The sequence below is a fragment of the Limanda limanda genome, chromosome 17 (assembly GCF_963576545.1).
Source record: "Limanda limanda chromosome 17, fLimLim1.1, whole genome shotgun sequence".
In the NCBI taxonomy this organism is placed as follows: domain Eukaryota; kingdom Metazoa; phylum Chordata; class Actinopteri; order Pleuronectiformes; family Pleuronectidae; genus Limanda; species Limanda limanda.
In genome coordinates this window covers 18,050,796-18,065,473 of record NC_083652.1, presented here as the reverse complement: position 1 = coordinate 18,065,473, position 14,678 = coordinate 18,050,796, and the positions used below count along the sequence as shown (strand labels likewise).

At 42.0% G+C, this 14,678-nt stretch overlaps 1 protein-coding gene across 1 annotated transcript; it reads left to right on the top strand.

The window, feature by feature from the left end:
- Positions 1-1,856: 1,856 nt before the first annotated feature.
- cacng1b (calcium channel, voltage-dependent, gamma subunit 1b) lies at positions 1,857-12,731 on the top strand. The gene is made up of 4 exons (XM_061090873.1): positions 1,857-2,097; positions 10,314-10,388; positions 11,940-12,077; positions 12,499-12,731. Exons 1-4 carry the CDS (start codon positions 1,857-1,859, stop codon positions 12,729-12,731), a joined length of 687 nt encoding a protein of 228 aa, XP_060946856.1.
- Positions 12,732-14,678: the final 1,947 nt, after the last annotated feature.

Below are 14,678 nucleotides of genomic sequence, written 5' to 3'. Positions count from 1 at the left end.
ATATAGAGAGGTTAGTTCCGCCCACGACTTCGGGTAACATGTTATCCCACCTAGGCCCTTTGCCTAATAAGGACGTGTTTTGTACATGAAGATGAAAACACAGTGGTCAAGGATCTTCCTTTTACCCCCATCCATTTGCTGGTCAGATGTTATTCCATAGGTCAAAGGTCCTTCCAAAGAGGGCTGAAGGACTCTCTGGGAATGTCTGAGAGTCACAAAAATAAGCATCATAAATATCAGCCTGTCATTACATTTAAACACATGCTAAAATAATTTACTCTAGTGAATACACGACACACACAAACATGAACACTCGTTTTGAACAAGTGCCCCTCCCTCTTTAGAGTGGTACACACACACACAGGCATCATCATGAAACCCTGTCCCTCCATTTCTTCCTTTACACGTCCTGCCATGTGATGTGTTAAAAAGCCAGAGCTGTGTGAGCTTTTTGCAGGGCTGCAAATGGGCCAGAGTCCTGTCTGAAGTGGGGCACAGTGGTTTATAAAAAGCTGGTCCGTTTACTCTAATACTTCAGAGGGAGAAGGCTGATTATACCTCTGAGATGTATCATGTTTTTATACTTTGTTAAGTGTATAATATGTGGGCCTTTATCAAACAGTGATAGTAAAAGAGAGAAAAAACATGAAAATGATCAGGTCAGGTGGGAATTGATGCATCTGAGTGCAGGATCAGAATATTGTTTCAATTTAGAGTTTCAGCTCTTCTCCTCGGGCTCACACTGCTTCTGCCTCTGCCCTAAAAGTCTGTTCTCGGACTTCTCCTCTAATCTTCCACGCATGGATGTTTTTGTGCAACAGGTCTGTCATAAATTCCCTCAACCAATAAAACCAGATGTTGATGATCTGTCCGAGTGCAAGAAGAGCGAATCTAAGCACAAGCAGGGCTAAATCTGAATGTGAAATCAATAAGTACTGCTCTCAAACTGAAAGACCTCTCTTTAATAAAGATGGGGGGGAGGGGCCTTAGTGGAAAAGCAATATCTCAATGCTTTGGTAAAATATGTATTGTATTAAACTAATCTGATTTAAAACAGAGAAGCCTAAACCTCAAGTTTCAGAGCTCCCATGCCGACACCCTTTTTTCACTTTCCAAATCTGGATCAGCTGCTGGAATCAGGTGGGACCCAATTGCCTCAAACCATGACTGCTGATTGGCTGAGTATGTAGATCAGCTCATTCAGACGACAACTAATAAAGGAAATCTCAGCCCCCCCCCCCCCACGCCAGCCCAAGGAGTCCCCTGGCACGCAGAGCCCGAGACAACTGAGCCTGGAAACGGATCAGACTGATGGAGAATGTTCTAGACAAATAATGGGATTGAATACATCAGTCTCTGGAATGACAGTGAGATAATGATCAGGACTGTCAAATATTGCCATTAGTTTGCAACCACTGTCTTTGATCGTGTCACCTGTGTATTGGATCACCTCACCTTCAAATCAAAGCGTCTGATCGTGACCCAACTCCTGCCAAAGGTCGAGTAATAGGTGTTACAGGTGCAAGCACTTCCCGGTACATCTTCATCTCGAAGCTGAAAGGCCTCAGCTCGCCATAGGCAACTGGGGAGGGAGAGGAGGAGAGGAGAGAGGTAGAAACTAGGGCACTGTTATCTGGCCCCTTTTTTTTTTACCAACCACCAGGCACAAGGCAGAGAAAGAGAAGGAAAGAGCCGTAGACAGGAGAGCAGGAGAGACGAGAGGACATCAGTGTAAAGTGAAGCTTCAGACAAGTCGAGGAACCTCTGGATTCAACATCTGGCTTCAAGGACCAGAAGAAAAACATCCTTACCATCACACACAGACACACACACACACACACACATCGGGCAGCAGCATGTTTGAGGAGCAGGCGACCAAGGTGAAGATCACGTCTGTGGTGATCGTGGTGGGCATGGCGGCGATGCTGGCGGCGGTGGTGACCGACCACTGGGCCGTGCTCAGCCCCCGGGTGGAGAAGCTCAATGCCACCTGCGAGGCCGCCCACTTTGGCCTGTGGAGGCTCTGCAAGAAGAGCATCTTCATCGTGGAGGAGGACCCCCAGGGCAAAGGGTGCGGCCCCATCAGCTTACCTGGAGGTATGGAGCATGGCAGACATGTTTGGGCTAAGCATCACTATTTGTTGTGTAGCTGCTGACTGACAAGTTCCTCAGACTCCAAACTCCCCGGAGTCACAGAGAGAATTTTGTTTCTTTTTGACGGAAAGAGGACTTAAAAGCGGAAGCGGTATAGAAATATTAATGCTGCAGTTCTGCTTCATGTATCAGTTTAAAGATGAAGGTCGAAGCAGATACAGATTTAACAGCTGAATAGGGTGGTCTCTGCTTTCGTCCGTAATTCAGCCTCGACATTGACGTAAGTGGGTTTCATCTCCACACTTTATACGTTTTCCCTGTAAATGCCAATTAAGCGCACTCAAACAGCTGAAGTCGAGTGCGTAATGGAAGCGTATCGCAGCCGTGCTTCTCTGTCTGCCCTCACAGACTCTTCATGCACGGTGAGGAGCAAGCAAGGCCCTTGTTTCTTTCATTTTCTTTTCTGCACCTTCTTCCGAGCAGTTTGATCACAGCAGGAGGCGTTTCACCCTTCGTCAGCAGGCTGTTGAACTAAATTATGAGATCATAAGATGCGTTTTTAACGTCTACATCTGTTGCTCGGAGTGATTTGTGGTGTCAAGGCAGACCCTGAGGATTCACTTTGATCAACAGGCTGACCGGAGAGCAGTATTCTAAGGAAGTCATTTAATTCAATCGGTATTTTCTGATACCACTGACAAACCCTGGCTGGCACAATGTTTACACAAACTGTTTCTTAGCCATATTCACAAGCTAATTACAATCTATAAAACAAAAGTGATCTTCCAGAAACAAACCAGTTATGTACGGTTCTCTTCCTTCCTTTAATACAGTAGTCAATTAAATGAATAAGTCAAACAAGTATGACTTGGTATGACCCACCTGACTTGGACACACCCACGTCTCAATTCTGTGTTACATTAACACACATAACATAACATAACAGTATATTGCATATTGCACATCCCCATTTCGCTCCTGCTTTGCATTTTACTTTTTATTTAACTTTTTATATCTTGTATATATCTGTTTTTGGCATTTTACTCTTTATTAAATTTTTAATGGTCTTGTATATATATTTGCTTTATATACAGTAATTTCTTTCTTATGTGAAGTACTTATTGTGTTTTTATGCTTTATGTTAAATGTATGCACCTTTTTACCAAAGAAAATTCCAGGTAGGTGTAAACCTACTTGGCAATAAATCCTTTCTGATTCTGATTCTGATTCTGAAGTATACAGTCTTGCTTCTCAAGTTTTCCACAATAGTCTTACTGCTTGAATCCCAAGAGAGCCACCCTGAGGTAAACAGCGTGGCGTTGGCCGCTGGCTGTGTGTGCGCGTGCCTTCTAGCCTCAGAGAGAGATTTCCCTCGGACTCTGTCATTGACTTCGCCTCCGGCTGCGGCACCTCAGGATCAGTTCAGGCCTTAATGAAGTGTGGCTTCCCACTGCAGCTCATGAGTTAGAGTGCACCTGGGAGACCCAGGGGGGGATGAAGGGGATTGAGGAGAAGAAAGCTGAAGTGTGAATGGGTGGTTAGAGGCAGGGATGCCACGGTGGATGGGGAGAGGGGGAGCACTTTTACAGAGTCCAAGGAGGATGAAGACAAGGGTAACTGGACTGAGATTTATGTCTTGCATGTTGAGAAGCCTCAAAGCAACAGGACCAGTGGACAGAAGCCTTTTTCAGTCATGACCTCAGGGTATATTGGGTCTGGATATTTTCCAGAGTTTGCATTTCACATATGAAGAAAGCAGCAGGAGATTGTCCGGTTCAGACACGTTCTAACAGGTGACAGGTGTGACAGGTGCCTGTAATAGAAATCTGACAAGTCTTCATCCAGAACACATTCTTTGTTAAAAATGGAGACAGAAATTTGAATTTGTTTAAGATATTTCCCCCCCCCCCCTTCAAGTCAATCACCTGTGGAAATGACAGAAGGGCATATGGTAGCTGACAGACAACTTCAATATGATGAATGATCTAGTTCCAATCTCCACAGTCTGACAGCAGCAGTAAAATAGTTTGTCAACATCTTCTCTGATCTTCTTCACAGCCTGAAATATACTAAATGTCTTGACTAGAGAGAAACCTGATAGAGTGAAGTTGCCGCAGCGAGGAGAGTTCGGTTCGGTGTACATGGCTCCACCTTCCTTAAACCTGCTGCTGCCTGTCAACTGTGCGGCAAGAAATGTCAGCTGTTTTGTCAGAGACCCCTCTAGCGACATTAACACAATCAGGCCTGCACACTTGGATTTGGACACGTGGCTGTTTGCTACTGAACCCGGCCTATTGGTTTTTATTCCCCATTTGTGGCCCAGCTATTGTCAGAGGTGGATCTATGAGTGTGGAACTGGAACTTTGTTGAGATTAGAGATGAAACGGTGTGAAAAAAAAAGCAGTTCAGTGAAATCTTACACTGAACCCAAAATGTTATTAGCAGATTCATGCTGTGACTGTACCAACCAATCACCAACGGAATCACTAACTGCCAGCAATTTGACCACAGAATACAGAGAAACCAGTTACCTTTTCTTCCATAAGTGGGTATGCTTATGGTTCTTTTCAGCTTCCTGAAAGTGAGTTCATCAGGAGGAAGTCGAGGCTTGTGGCAGGAAACGAGTAAATCCAAACTAATCTTTTCGGTGATTGTCCTCCAGTGGGCGGGAAAAGGCCTTTCAAGCACTGGTTCTATAAATAGGTGCAAATTAATTTAACACCAAATTAGTTTGAGTGCTTAAATACAGCTAAATACTCCAAAGTCGCCCACACTCTCAACTGTGGCTGTCACAGTTGTGTTGTGGCTCTTGCATTCGTGTTTGCCGTCACCGGGCTGTGTGGGACTTCAACCCATTCAGCTGTCGGCTTGTTGTTGTCGTGGTGAATCCAGTTTGAACTAGTAACTAGCAAGTGTGTTGCCACCACAGTTAAGTGCAATGTTAACTAGGGAATGTTCTGTGATGTTTATGTCGCCGTTAAGCCGGGCGACTGTTTCAGTACAGAGCTCAGCCACTGAAATCTGTGTTTTGGTTAGGTCTGGTAGCTGCTGGAAATTTAGAAACTGTTACCTAAATGGTTCCCACTTTCGACCTATAGCTGTAAGATGGGAGAGTGAGGTTCTGGAGGGAAACAGATCTCTGATACCGTTTTGGATGTGTCTGTGGCCACTGAGTCTACTGGAAAACAATCATAACTTGCTTTTGAATTTCACGTGTGTTGGAGATGTGTTGTAGGCTGATATTTGAGCACACAAGAAGAAACTACAAGAGTGCAGAATACCGATCACCTCATCGAGCGCAGAGTGACCGAATTTAATAGCACGCATTTTCCCAAAGAGAGGCAGCCGTCAACAGGTCCTACACAAACAGCTTGGGCACAGTTACACTGCTTTTGTGAAGGTGTTGCGTAACACCGGGCAGCAAAGCGGCAAACCTAAATGACTTCTGAAATTGCTTCCCACAAATGACGCATGACAGCTTAAGTGTGCGGTAAAAGTCAAACAAATGCTTTATGGTTCACGAAAGAGCATTAACAGTGCGTTTTGTGTTGCATGGTTGTTTTGTGTGTGCAAGGGAGCAAGGGAGAAAAGGAGTTTGTCATCTATGTTTTATCGCAACATATTTTCTGGTTCTCTGGTGGAAAGAGACTAACAAGGCTGGTGGCCTCAATTCATCCCCTGAAAAGCACCTTGAACCACCACTTGTACTTTTTCTCAAACAGAATTTGTTTTATTCCAGTCTGCCAGGACCCTGCTCCCAAACTGTGGAGGTGTGCGGCTGTTTTGGCATTCAGAAAACAAGTTCACTTTTCAAAATGTGAATGAATCACTCCCTGTTATGTAAATCGGAAACATGCAACATTTCATATGATATTCATTTCAGAGATAATTGTTGAAATCTCTTATATAATGTGATGCTACGATGCCATATGTCTTGACAGTGATCACGACAGTCAGTCAGACTCTAGTGTTTTGAATTTCAGGATAAGGGTCAGGCCACATACACACACATACATGTGCAGGAAAAGCCGCAAGGACTCTCCTGTGCTGTCCTGGCCCAGTTATTACATCTCAGCCATTCAAATACCAGCACTCATTTAATTCACATTGACCCAGAATTAGTCGGTCATTCTGCCTGGCTAGAATAAGAACAGCAACCCCCTTTCCCTTCAACACCTAAAAAAACCAACACCCAAAGTCCTGCAAAAAGTAATAGAAGCTATTTTCAAAGTGTAAATTGTCTGCACAGACGTCATGATATGTGAAAAAGTCTCAGCATAGTTCAGTTAAAAGTCAGCACGTTGTGGGTGCGTCCTAAAAACATCTGAAGATAAAGGGAATGTGGGTGGAGGGAGAGATGTGAGCAGGGAAACCAAAGGAAAAAAGATGGAAATGGAGAACCAAACCAAACGAGAGAAAAAGTTGAGGTGACAGGTTTAATGACAGGTGGAAAAAGAGAAAAACGTGTAAAGGAGAAGCTGCATATCAAAGAGAGGAGGTGGCAGCGGCGTCTAATGGAAAGAGGCAAAACTAAAATGACAGGCGAGGCCTCGTTCTTATCACGCTGCCCCCAGAACTAAATCTTCCCATTAGCCATGACTGCAAGGTTGATGAGGTTCACCCAGGCTGAATCTTCTCCATCTACACTGACGATACACTTACAAGATTATGGGATACACATGATTTATTGTTTAACCTTGTTTAAAGCATCAATAGTTTGAAAAAAGAAACCATACATGTTTTTCTAATGAATCTATTGAAATTGTAAGTAGAACTACTCCTTCTGTGTGAAATGGACAATCTGCTGTTTCATTTAATGCAGATATTGAGAAACAAATCTACGCCCTTATTAACACTGTGTGACAAGGTCTGCATCATGAAGTCATTTTCTCCAATGTTCAACCTGTAATGACTATGGAGTTAAAAAATAAACACAGAGATGATTCATATCGCAACAATACAATGGTACTAAATACCCTGATCATACTCTGTGTTATAGGGTCGGGTATCGTTTGGCTATTTTCTGATACCAGTGCTATATCAATACTTTCAAACAGGTACCAGTGCCTAAAAAATGACAGAACCTGCAGAATGCACAAAACGACAGTCGACAATAAGAGGAGCTTTTCTTATTGCAATTTATTGAAAAATTTAAAGTATACTTAACTTAAATTTATAAAAATAAATAGGCGCAAATTAATTTAACACCAAATCAGTTTGAGTGCTTAAATACAGCTAAATACTCCAAAGTCGCCCACACTGTCAACTGTGGCTGTCACTCTTGGCAATAGTTTGAAAAAAGAAACCATACATGTTTTTCTAATGTATCTATCGAAATTGTAAGTAGAACTACTCCTTCTGTGTGAAATGGACAATCTGCTGTTTCATTTAATGCAGATATTGAGAAACAAATCTAGTACCAATGGACTTAAAACAAGGAGACATGAGCTGTGTCTTAAATCAGGAGGCTGCACTTGAAGACCGATTTCATCACCGCGGCGCGACTTGGCCGTTCCATTTCCAACGCTCCTTCAAATGCATCCTCCCATCCCCAGGAAACGAAGGCTCCATCAGGTGGATCGGTCCTGACCCAGCCTCTCCCAGGATTCATTGCCCTTCAGTGATGAATCATTTTTTTCAAAGAGGTAATGGATCCGGCAAGTGTCGAGACGTTCGATGCTTCCACTCAACTGAACAGCTAATTGTATAAAAAACCAAGGGGCATTAAATCTTTCTTGTCGTGTCCAACCACAGCTCTGTTGCCCGGCAACAGCAATAAGGGCGTGACGAGCCTCTGTAGACCTGAGCGTCTCATTTGGGTTTGGCCTTTACGCTCTACACGGCACATAAAGGAGGCGGTCTTCGTGGGTAAGCCCTGAATTGAAAGAGAGGGATTTGAGATAGTAACCAAACTAAGGAGAGCAGGACTCATTGCTTCCATCTTCTTGCTGTGATTTCTACATGATCCTTTACTAATTCATTCTGCAGCAGATAAACAGTGGTTCAGTCTTTTGAAGCTTCCTCAATTCAAATCGAAGGTATATATGTCTCGTTTTGTGCTAATCCCCCTATTGTGTTATATTGCAGCAAAAATAACATTCTACACTTATTACACAATAAAGCCAAAGTGACCAGAAACAGGTTGAAGCTTCATTCTCCAACAGGACAATGACCTTATACCCACAGCCGAGACAAATCTCAACTGGAACCAAACCAAACACCTGTAGAGAGAACTAAAAGAAACACCTGTGTACCGATCCAACCCAGCCTGACAGACCTGGAGAGGATCAGCAGAGAATAAAGACAATATCCCCCAATTCCAGGTTTGACAAGCTTTTCACGTTATACCAGAGAAGACACGAGTCTGTGATCACTGTCAGTGGTGCTTCAACTACTGTAAGAACCAAGTAAAGGATCATAAAGCTCAAGTATCTCTCAATAAACTTGCAATGGTATCTAACATCCTATTGACTTTGTCATTAAGGGGTGATAAGTGTAGATTCATTCACCTGATATGTGTCTGGCTGAAGCATAAAAACGTGAAGTGGTCTCAATAATTTCTGAATGAAATGCATTATTTCATAGGTGATGACACAGAGAGAGAGAAGGCTAATGAAAATAATGCATCTCCCCCCCCCTCCCCCTCACACACACACACACACACACACACACACACACACACACACACACACACACACACACACACACACACACACACACACACACACACACACACACACACACACACACACACAGACACACACACACATGCTGTGATATGCCTTTACATGAGTAAATAGATAGCACTAGCCAAGACCTGCAGCAGCCTGTTGCTAGGTTACCTCTTTAGTGATTCTTTCTCATCCTGGATAACAAACAGCTCCACTGTTGCCTAGTGCACACACACACACACACACACACACACAGACACACACGGAGGGAGAGAGAGAGAGAAATAGAGCAAGAGAGACAACACACAAACATTGTCCATCTGGGTGTGGACAGAGAGAGCACCTGTCTGCTTAATGGGTTTAATCTCAGTGAGGACGGATGGTGAGTGGAGGGACAAGGGGACACTCACTTGGCCTTTATGTCCTCTCCAGCCCATCTTCTCAGCCCTGCTCCCCTCAGAGACAGACAACAGACAGATGAATGTGTGGGAAAGGACGGCACCCAGGAATCGTTTTCTCTGTATCAGGCAATATTGGAGATTGTGGTCAAAGGCCTAAAGTTTGGGGCCAGCAAAGAGCAGAAATTCATTACTCCTGTGTGAGCTGGATTTCTGAAAAGTATGAGCGCACACAGCCGACAGGACGGGGAAGTATTTGAGTTTGAGACATTTGCTTTAGGATGATTGCAAAGCGGTAGAATACTGGAGAGGATTTGGAGAGTGGTGCTATATCTACACCTGATCAAACACAAACAGAGGAAGGGGAACAGTTGTGAAAGCTGATTCTTTACCAATTTAGACACAAGTAAAGATGTGTGGTTCTATAACAAACACTTTTTATTTAATTTTCTACCACAATGGGCACAGAGAGTGTTTTTCAGGCAGGAAGTTTCAAGCTGCTGGGTTTGCCATGAGTTCCTGGGTATGAGTTAATACTAAGAAACTATAAAGAATAATTATTCATGCTTTTCCTACAAGGTAAAACTAAAGACACTGTGATCTCAAACATATAAGTTAAGAGTCAATAACTTTAAATTTGTAAGTATAATGATGAGTTTTAATTTTGCAAGCTGATAACAACGCACCTACCCGAATTTCCTGGGTAAAATATATTATGAAACCATGCATACAATACATACTTTTTAAAGGTTTCTGCAAAGACAGTAAATTGATTTTAAGAATAAGAACTATGTCCAGTTATAAGTAGAGTCCTACATCCCCATAATTGAAGGTAAGGTGAAGTATGCTAGTGGAAGGAGTGTACTACAATAATTCTGTGGTGTGGTTTTACTATTTTGTGTTAATATCTGTTTGAGAAAAACCTACAACATGCAATAGCGTTTCAAACCATGCATGCTGACAAATCATTTCTGACATATAGAATTCAGATTGAATTTTAGACTTTAAGACCAAAAACCACATTTTCTGTCTCATTTATCCATGTGTATTTGATTCCAGCCGGAGATGTAACATGTGCCATGTGTCGTCTTCCCCTCTGATTTCTCTCTATCCCTCTCTTCCTCCTCTCTCATCCTGTCTTACTCTGCAGCAAAGAACTGTTCCTACTTCAAACACTTCACATCAGGGGAAGAGGCTGAAGTTTTTGAAGTCAAGACCCAGAAAGGTTGGTTCCTTCTCTTTACTGCACAGACTATTGAAGTGAATAACGGAAACCATTTCTACTAAAGCGAAAGAAAATGGGAGTAAATCAAATTTACTGCATGTGCATGAGCTCAAACATCACAAACCCACATTGTACAACACAGAAGATGTGTAATGCATGTATGTCATGTGCGAGACCCCGATGACACACGACAACCCTGTCTTTTACACCCACTTTCTAACCAACTACAATAGAAAATAGATTTTCTAGGATACACCAGATAATGCTGCCTGGATTACGTGTTGTTTTACTGCAAACCATCGCTCACATCAGACAAGTAAAGAAATCAACTGCCTTGTCCTCTGATTTTCATCCCTTTATCTCACCTGCTGCAGCGAGATTTTTATTTTCAAAGTTAACGTATTTCCAGGAAATAGCTCCTCTGTTCCCTCCTCTGTTCCCTCCTCTGTTTCCTCCTCCGTTTCATCGCCGACAGACACGGAAAGACACGCAAGCAAACATGAGCTTGATTCCCATAAAGGCACACAATCATACAGTCGATCATTGTTATAGCCTGTGTTCACCTCCCCCCTTGTTCCAGGATTCTTCTTTGGCTGCCTGTCAATTTTACGATTTCATTATAAAATACTTTGATTTAACCTTCTGATATTTCTGTACTTTAATGCTCCTATGAGCCAGGACGCAGTGTAAGTCCTATAGTGGTATTTTGCCAACCACTTTAAGGTCTGTAGTTTGAAAACCAAAGAGGACAGGGCCTAATGACATGAAAAGTACAACACAGAATAAGAGGCGAGAAATAAATGCAAATCTGAATGTAACATAACAGAGAGCAAAAGTCACAGCATTCAGCACAAAGATGCACTGGTGAGGTGTCAATTGTGAAAAAACTAATTATTCTATTTCTGTGACAACAAAGTTGGGCTACTTGAGCCGTTCCTTTTATAATTGTGCCAAAATGTTGCAGCCCTAAAGGACACGCAATTACCTCCAAGTCAAACCTGGAGCCGCCTGGGCTCGTGAACATACGTCCTGCGACTACTTCAACCGCCGTGCCGGATCACAAACTTTAGTTTAAAGCACATTGACACCTCTTATCATTCTCAAATCTGGTTGTCTCTCCAAGATGACATCTTCAGCATCTTCTACGTGCAGTCACCTCTTTTTCATCCTGGGAGAATTTAGTTTTTTTAGGGGGCTGGCAGGAAAAACCACGGAGAATATCCGGAACATATGACTCTAAAATTCAATCAAATACAACCCCTCCAGAACAGAGAAAGAAAGAGTTAATTATCTTTATCTGACGAACAGACAGGATGAGATGTGGGCGGAAGGAGGAAAAGATGCTCTAATCATCTTGTTCTAAGCCTGAAGCATCTCATCTGTCATGGAGTTTATATAAATGACTGCTGCTTTTCAAGTGAGGCTAATTTAAAGGCTAATTATCCGTGTCACAACCCGCCCGAGTGCAATATCGAAACAATAATTATGTCTTCTCCATCTTGCCGTCTCTCTTGCATCCCGCCTCTTATTGTTTTTCCTCTCTTTCCTCAGAGTACAATATTTCAGCAGCAGCCATCGCCATATTCAGTCTATTCTTCATGACCCTGGGAACTCTCTGTGTGGTCTTGTCGTTTGGGAAGGGCCGTGACTACCTGCTCCGACCGGCTGGGATGTTCTTTGCCTTCGCAGGTCAGATATAAAACACACGATGTGGATCAGGAGTCAGTTTTTCTTTCTGGTTCGCTTGTGTCTTTCTCACAGCTCAACCTGAAACGTAGTGCGTCATCGTCACACACACTTTTTTCATTTCTGCGATGAATATTACACATGCAGCTAAATTAACAGGGTTGAAAGGGTAATTTGTTTTGCTGAGGTTTTTTTGTGGGTAGATGGAAAGTAGTGATAGAGCTGATGTCGCTCTGGGGCAACATTTTCCAGTAGCTGTATGAGGGATGAAATTAACTGTTATGAGTGTGATTCCCCCAACGAAAATCACATTTACAGCGTTAAAGTAAATATGAAAACCCTGCAGTGTAAAAGTGGAATTGTAATATTAGTTGATTAAACAGTTTTTTCCTTTACAATCACTTCTTTCTGTTTTGGAACCCAGGCCTCTGCATCATCATTTCCGTCGAGGTGATGCGCCAGTCTGTCAAACGTATGATCGCCAGTGATGAGACCATCTGGATTGAATACTACTACTCCTGGTCCTTTACCTGCGCCTGCGCCTCCTTCACTATCCTAATCCTCAGCGGAGTCGCCCTGCTTCTCATCTCCATGCCCAACATGCCTCGTAATCCCTGGGAGACCTGCATGGACGCCGAGCCGGACACCTTAGACTAGACACAGGGGATGTAACAGGCGTAGTTGAAAAAATTGAATTCAATAAAACACATAGGATATACGATCCCTCACATTTAGCAATCCTACATTTCAAAGAAAATCGTTTCTCTGGTGAAGATGAGGAAAAAGATGCCCCTGACAGAATGCTGTTAAAATTGGTTTGAATCCGGACATTTCTATCTATTACCTGTTGAGAGAGGAGTATTATGTGTACACTGTGTATTTTAGTCATATTCCACAAGTGAAAACATTCCACAAAACTTACATCAACACGACAAAATTGAGTAAGTAAAAAACTGAAAAAGACAACAAAAGAAATCCCCCATTGTTGCATCAGGGTTAAAGAGGTTTTAGTCTGGTTTCCCAAGAATAAAAAAACAGACATACAACAAACAGATAAGACCGATTCAAACCTTGAGACTAAAATTTCTTAAAATTTAAAGACCTTAAGAGAGTTTAAAAATCTGAACTATCTGATCATATGAATCCCGAATTGTAGAAGAGCGTATTCCTCCGCCAAAGCCCAACTGTCCACTTATGATATCTCATTTTAATTCCCTAGATCTGGATTTTTCTGTGCATTACATCATGACTGTGGCTCACTATAACTGTGGGTTATAGAGCAAACCTTTTCATAAAATGATAGCATCCATTTAGAATTTCTTTCAAAATATTGATGTTTGTAATGTTTTTTCATTCATTTATATTACTTTAATTGTTTGCCCAAAGCTAAAAATATATTTAGGGTAAGTATGCTATAGACTTTATATACTTTAATTATTGCATATGGTTGTAAAATAGTAGCTTGAAGCTTGATGATTGTTCTGTTCTGTTCTGCAGACTGTACATTGTTGCTGTCAGAAGAAAATCCAATTGTATTAATTTTTTTGATTGCAGTCGCATTCAAATCCTAGCTGACCTTTTCAGTTTTCTAGTTTTATTTTTCAATCTGGTTTCACCTTGCGGCAACAGGAATTTCTATTTCCTGTGTATGTGCGTTACAAAAAGGCTGTATAATCTTAGCTGAACAGTCATCTTCGTCCTCACAGGTTACATTTGAATTATTATTTATTTGGCCCTGGAGTCAGCTGGTGCAGGTGCAGTGGAATTAGAGTTCCCTTAATAATGCTTTTTCACAGGGAAACAAGAAGTGATTAGATTTGGCTCTAGGGTCAAACTGAGAAGAACATTTCCATTTTACTTACTGCCATCAAAAAAAATGGGACTTGGTCATTGTACAGGTTTATATATTAGAAAATTTAAACAATAAGCCACCAGTTTTCTTATTGACTATTTTATAGAATTTGCAGTGTCATGCTCAGCTGGACAGGAAACAGCTGTTCATTTGAAGTGAACAGCATAAAAACAAGAGATGTTTTGTTTGAAGAAATGTAGTGTATGTCTGTGATTGACTTTTTTTTCCCACAAGGGAACTTAAATCAATCTGTAAAGGTCATGATGGTATGACTTTTTGTGCACAGTGCAAAGCAAAAGCCTTTTCTAGCATTTGTTTTCCCCACACGTACTATTTACCATCACTCTTTTAATAGGTTAATAAGAACTAAGGCATAATCTTGTTATTTTTCCCTCTGCTATTCATTCTGTTCACACACAGTATACAATCAAGTAAGGTTGCAGATTTCCTTGTTTGGCTTTTATATGTTAATCGACCGACAAAGAGTCAATGTATGTATTTATTCAGGAAATAAAAAATGGCTTTTTCCAGTCTTTTCTTTTCCAGACGTTCTGTGATCCTCGTGTCGTTGCTCACACATTCACACACAGACTCACACTCAGAGCAGGAACCTCTCAACCAGATGAAGTGGTTAAATCGAGAGACAGATCCATTGGAGAAGCTCCAGAGACCTCACACACTGCAGGTCAGAGCTTTCAACGAGAGGATGTAATAGATGCACAAAGTTCCTTAAATCATTCATCAGATCTTAG

Excerpts from the sequence above, each read along its gene's own strand:
- cacng1b (XM_061090873.1), top strand. The coding sequence starts at position 1,857 with ATGTTTGAGGAGCAGGCGACCAAGGTGAAGATCACGTCTGTGGTGATC. Across the intron at positions 10,389-11,939 it reads TGAAGTCAAGACCCAGAAAG|AGTACAATATTTCAGCAGCA; the intron begins GTTGGTTCCTTC and ends CTCTTTCCTCAG. Across the intron at positions 12,078-12,498 it reads GATGTTCTTTGCCTTCGCAG|GCCTCTGCATCATCATTTCC; the intron begins GTCAGATATAAA and ends TTTGGAACCCAG.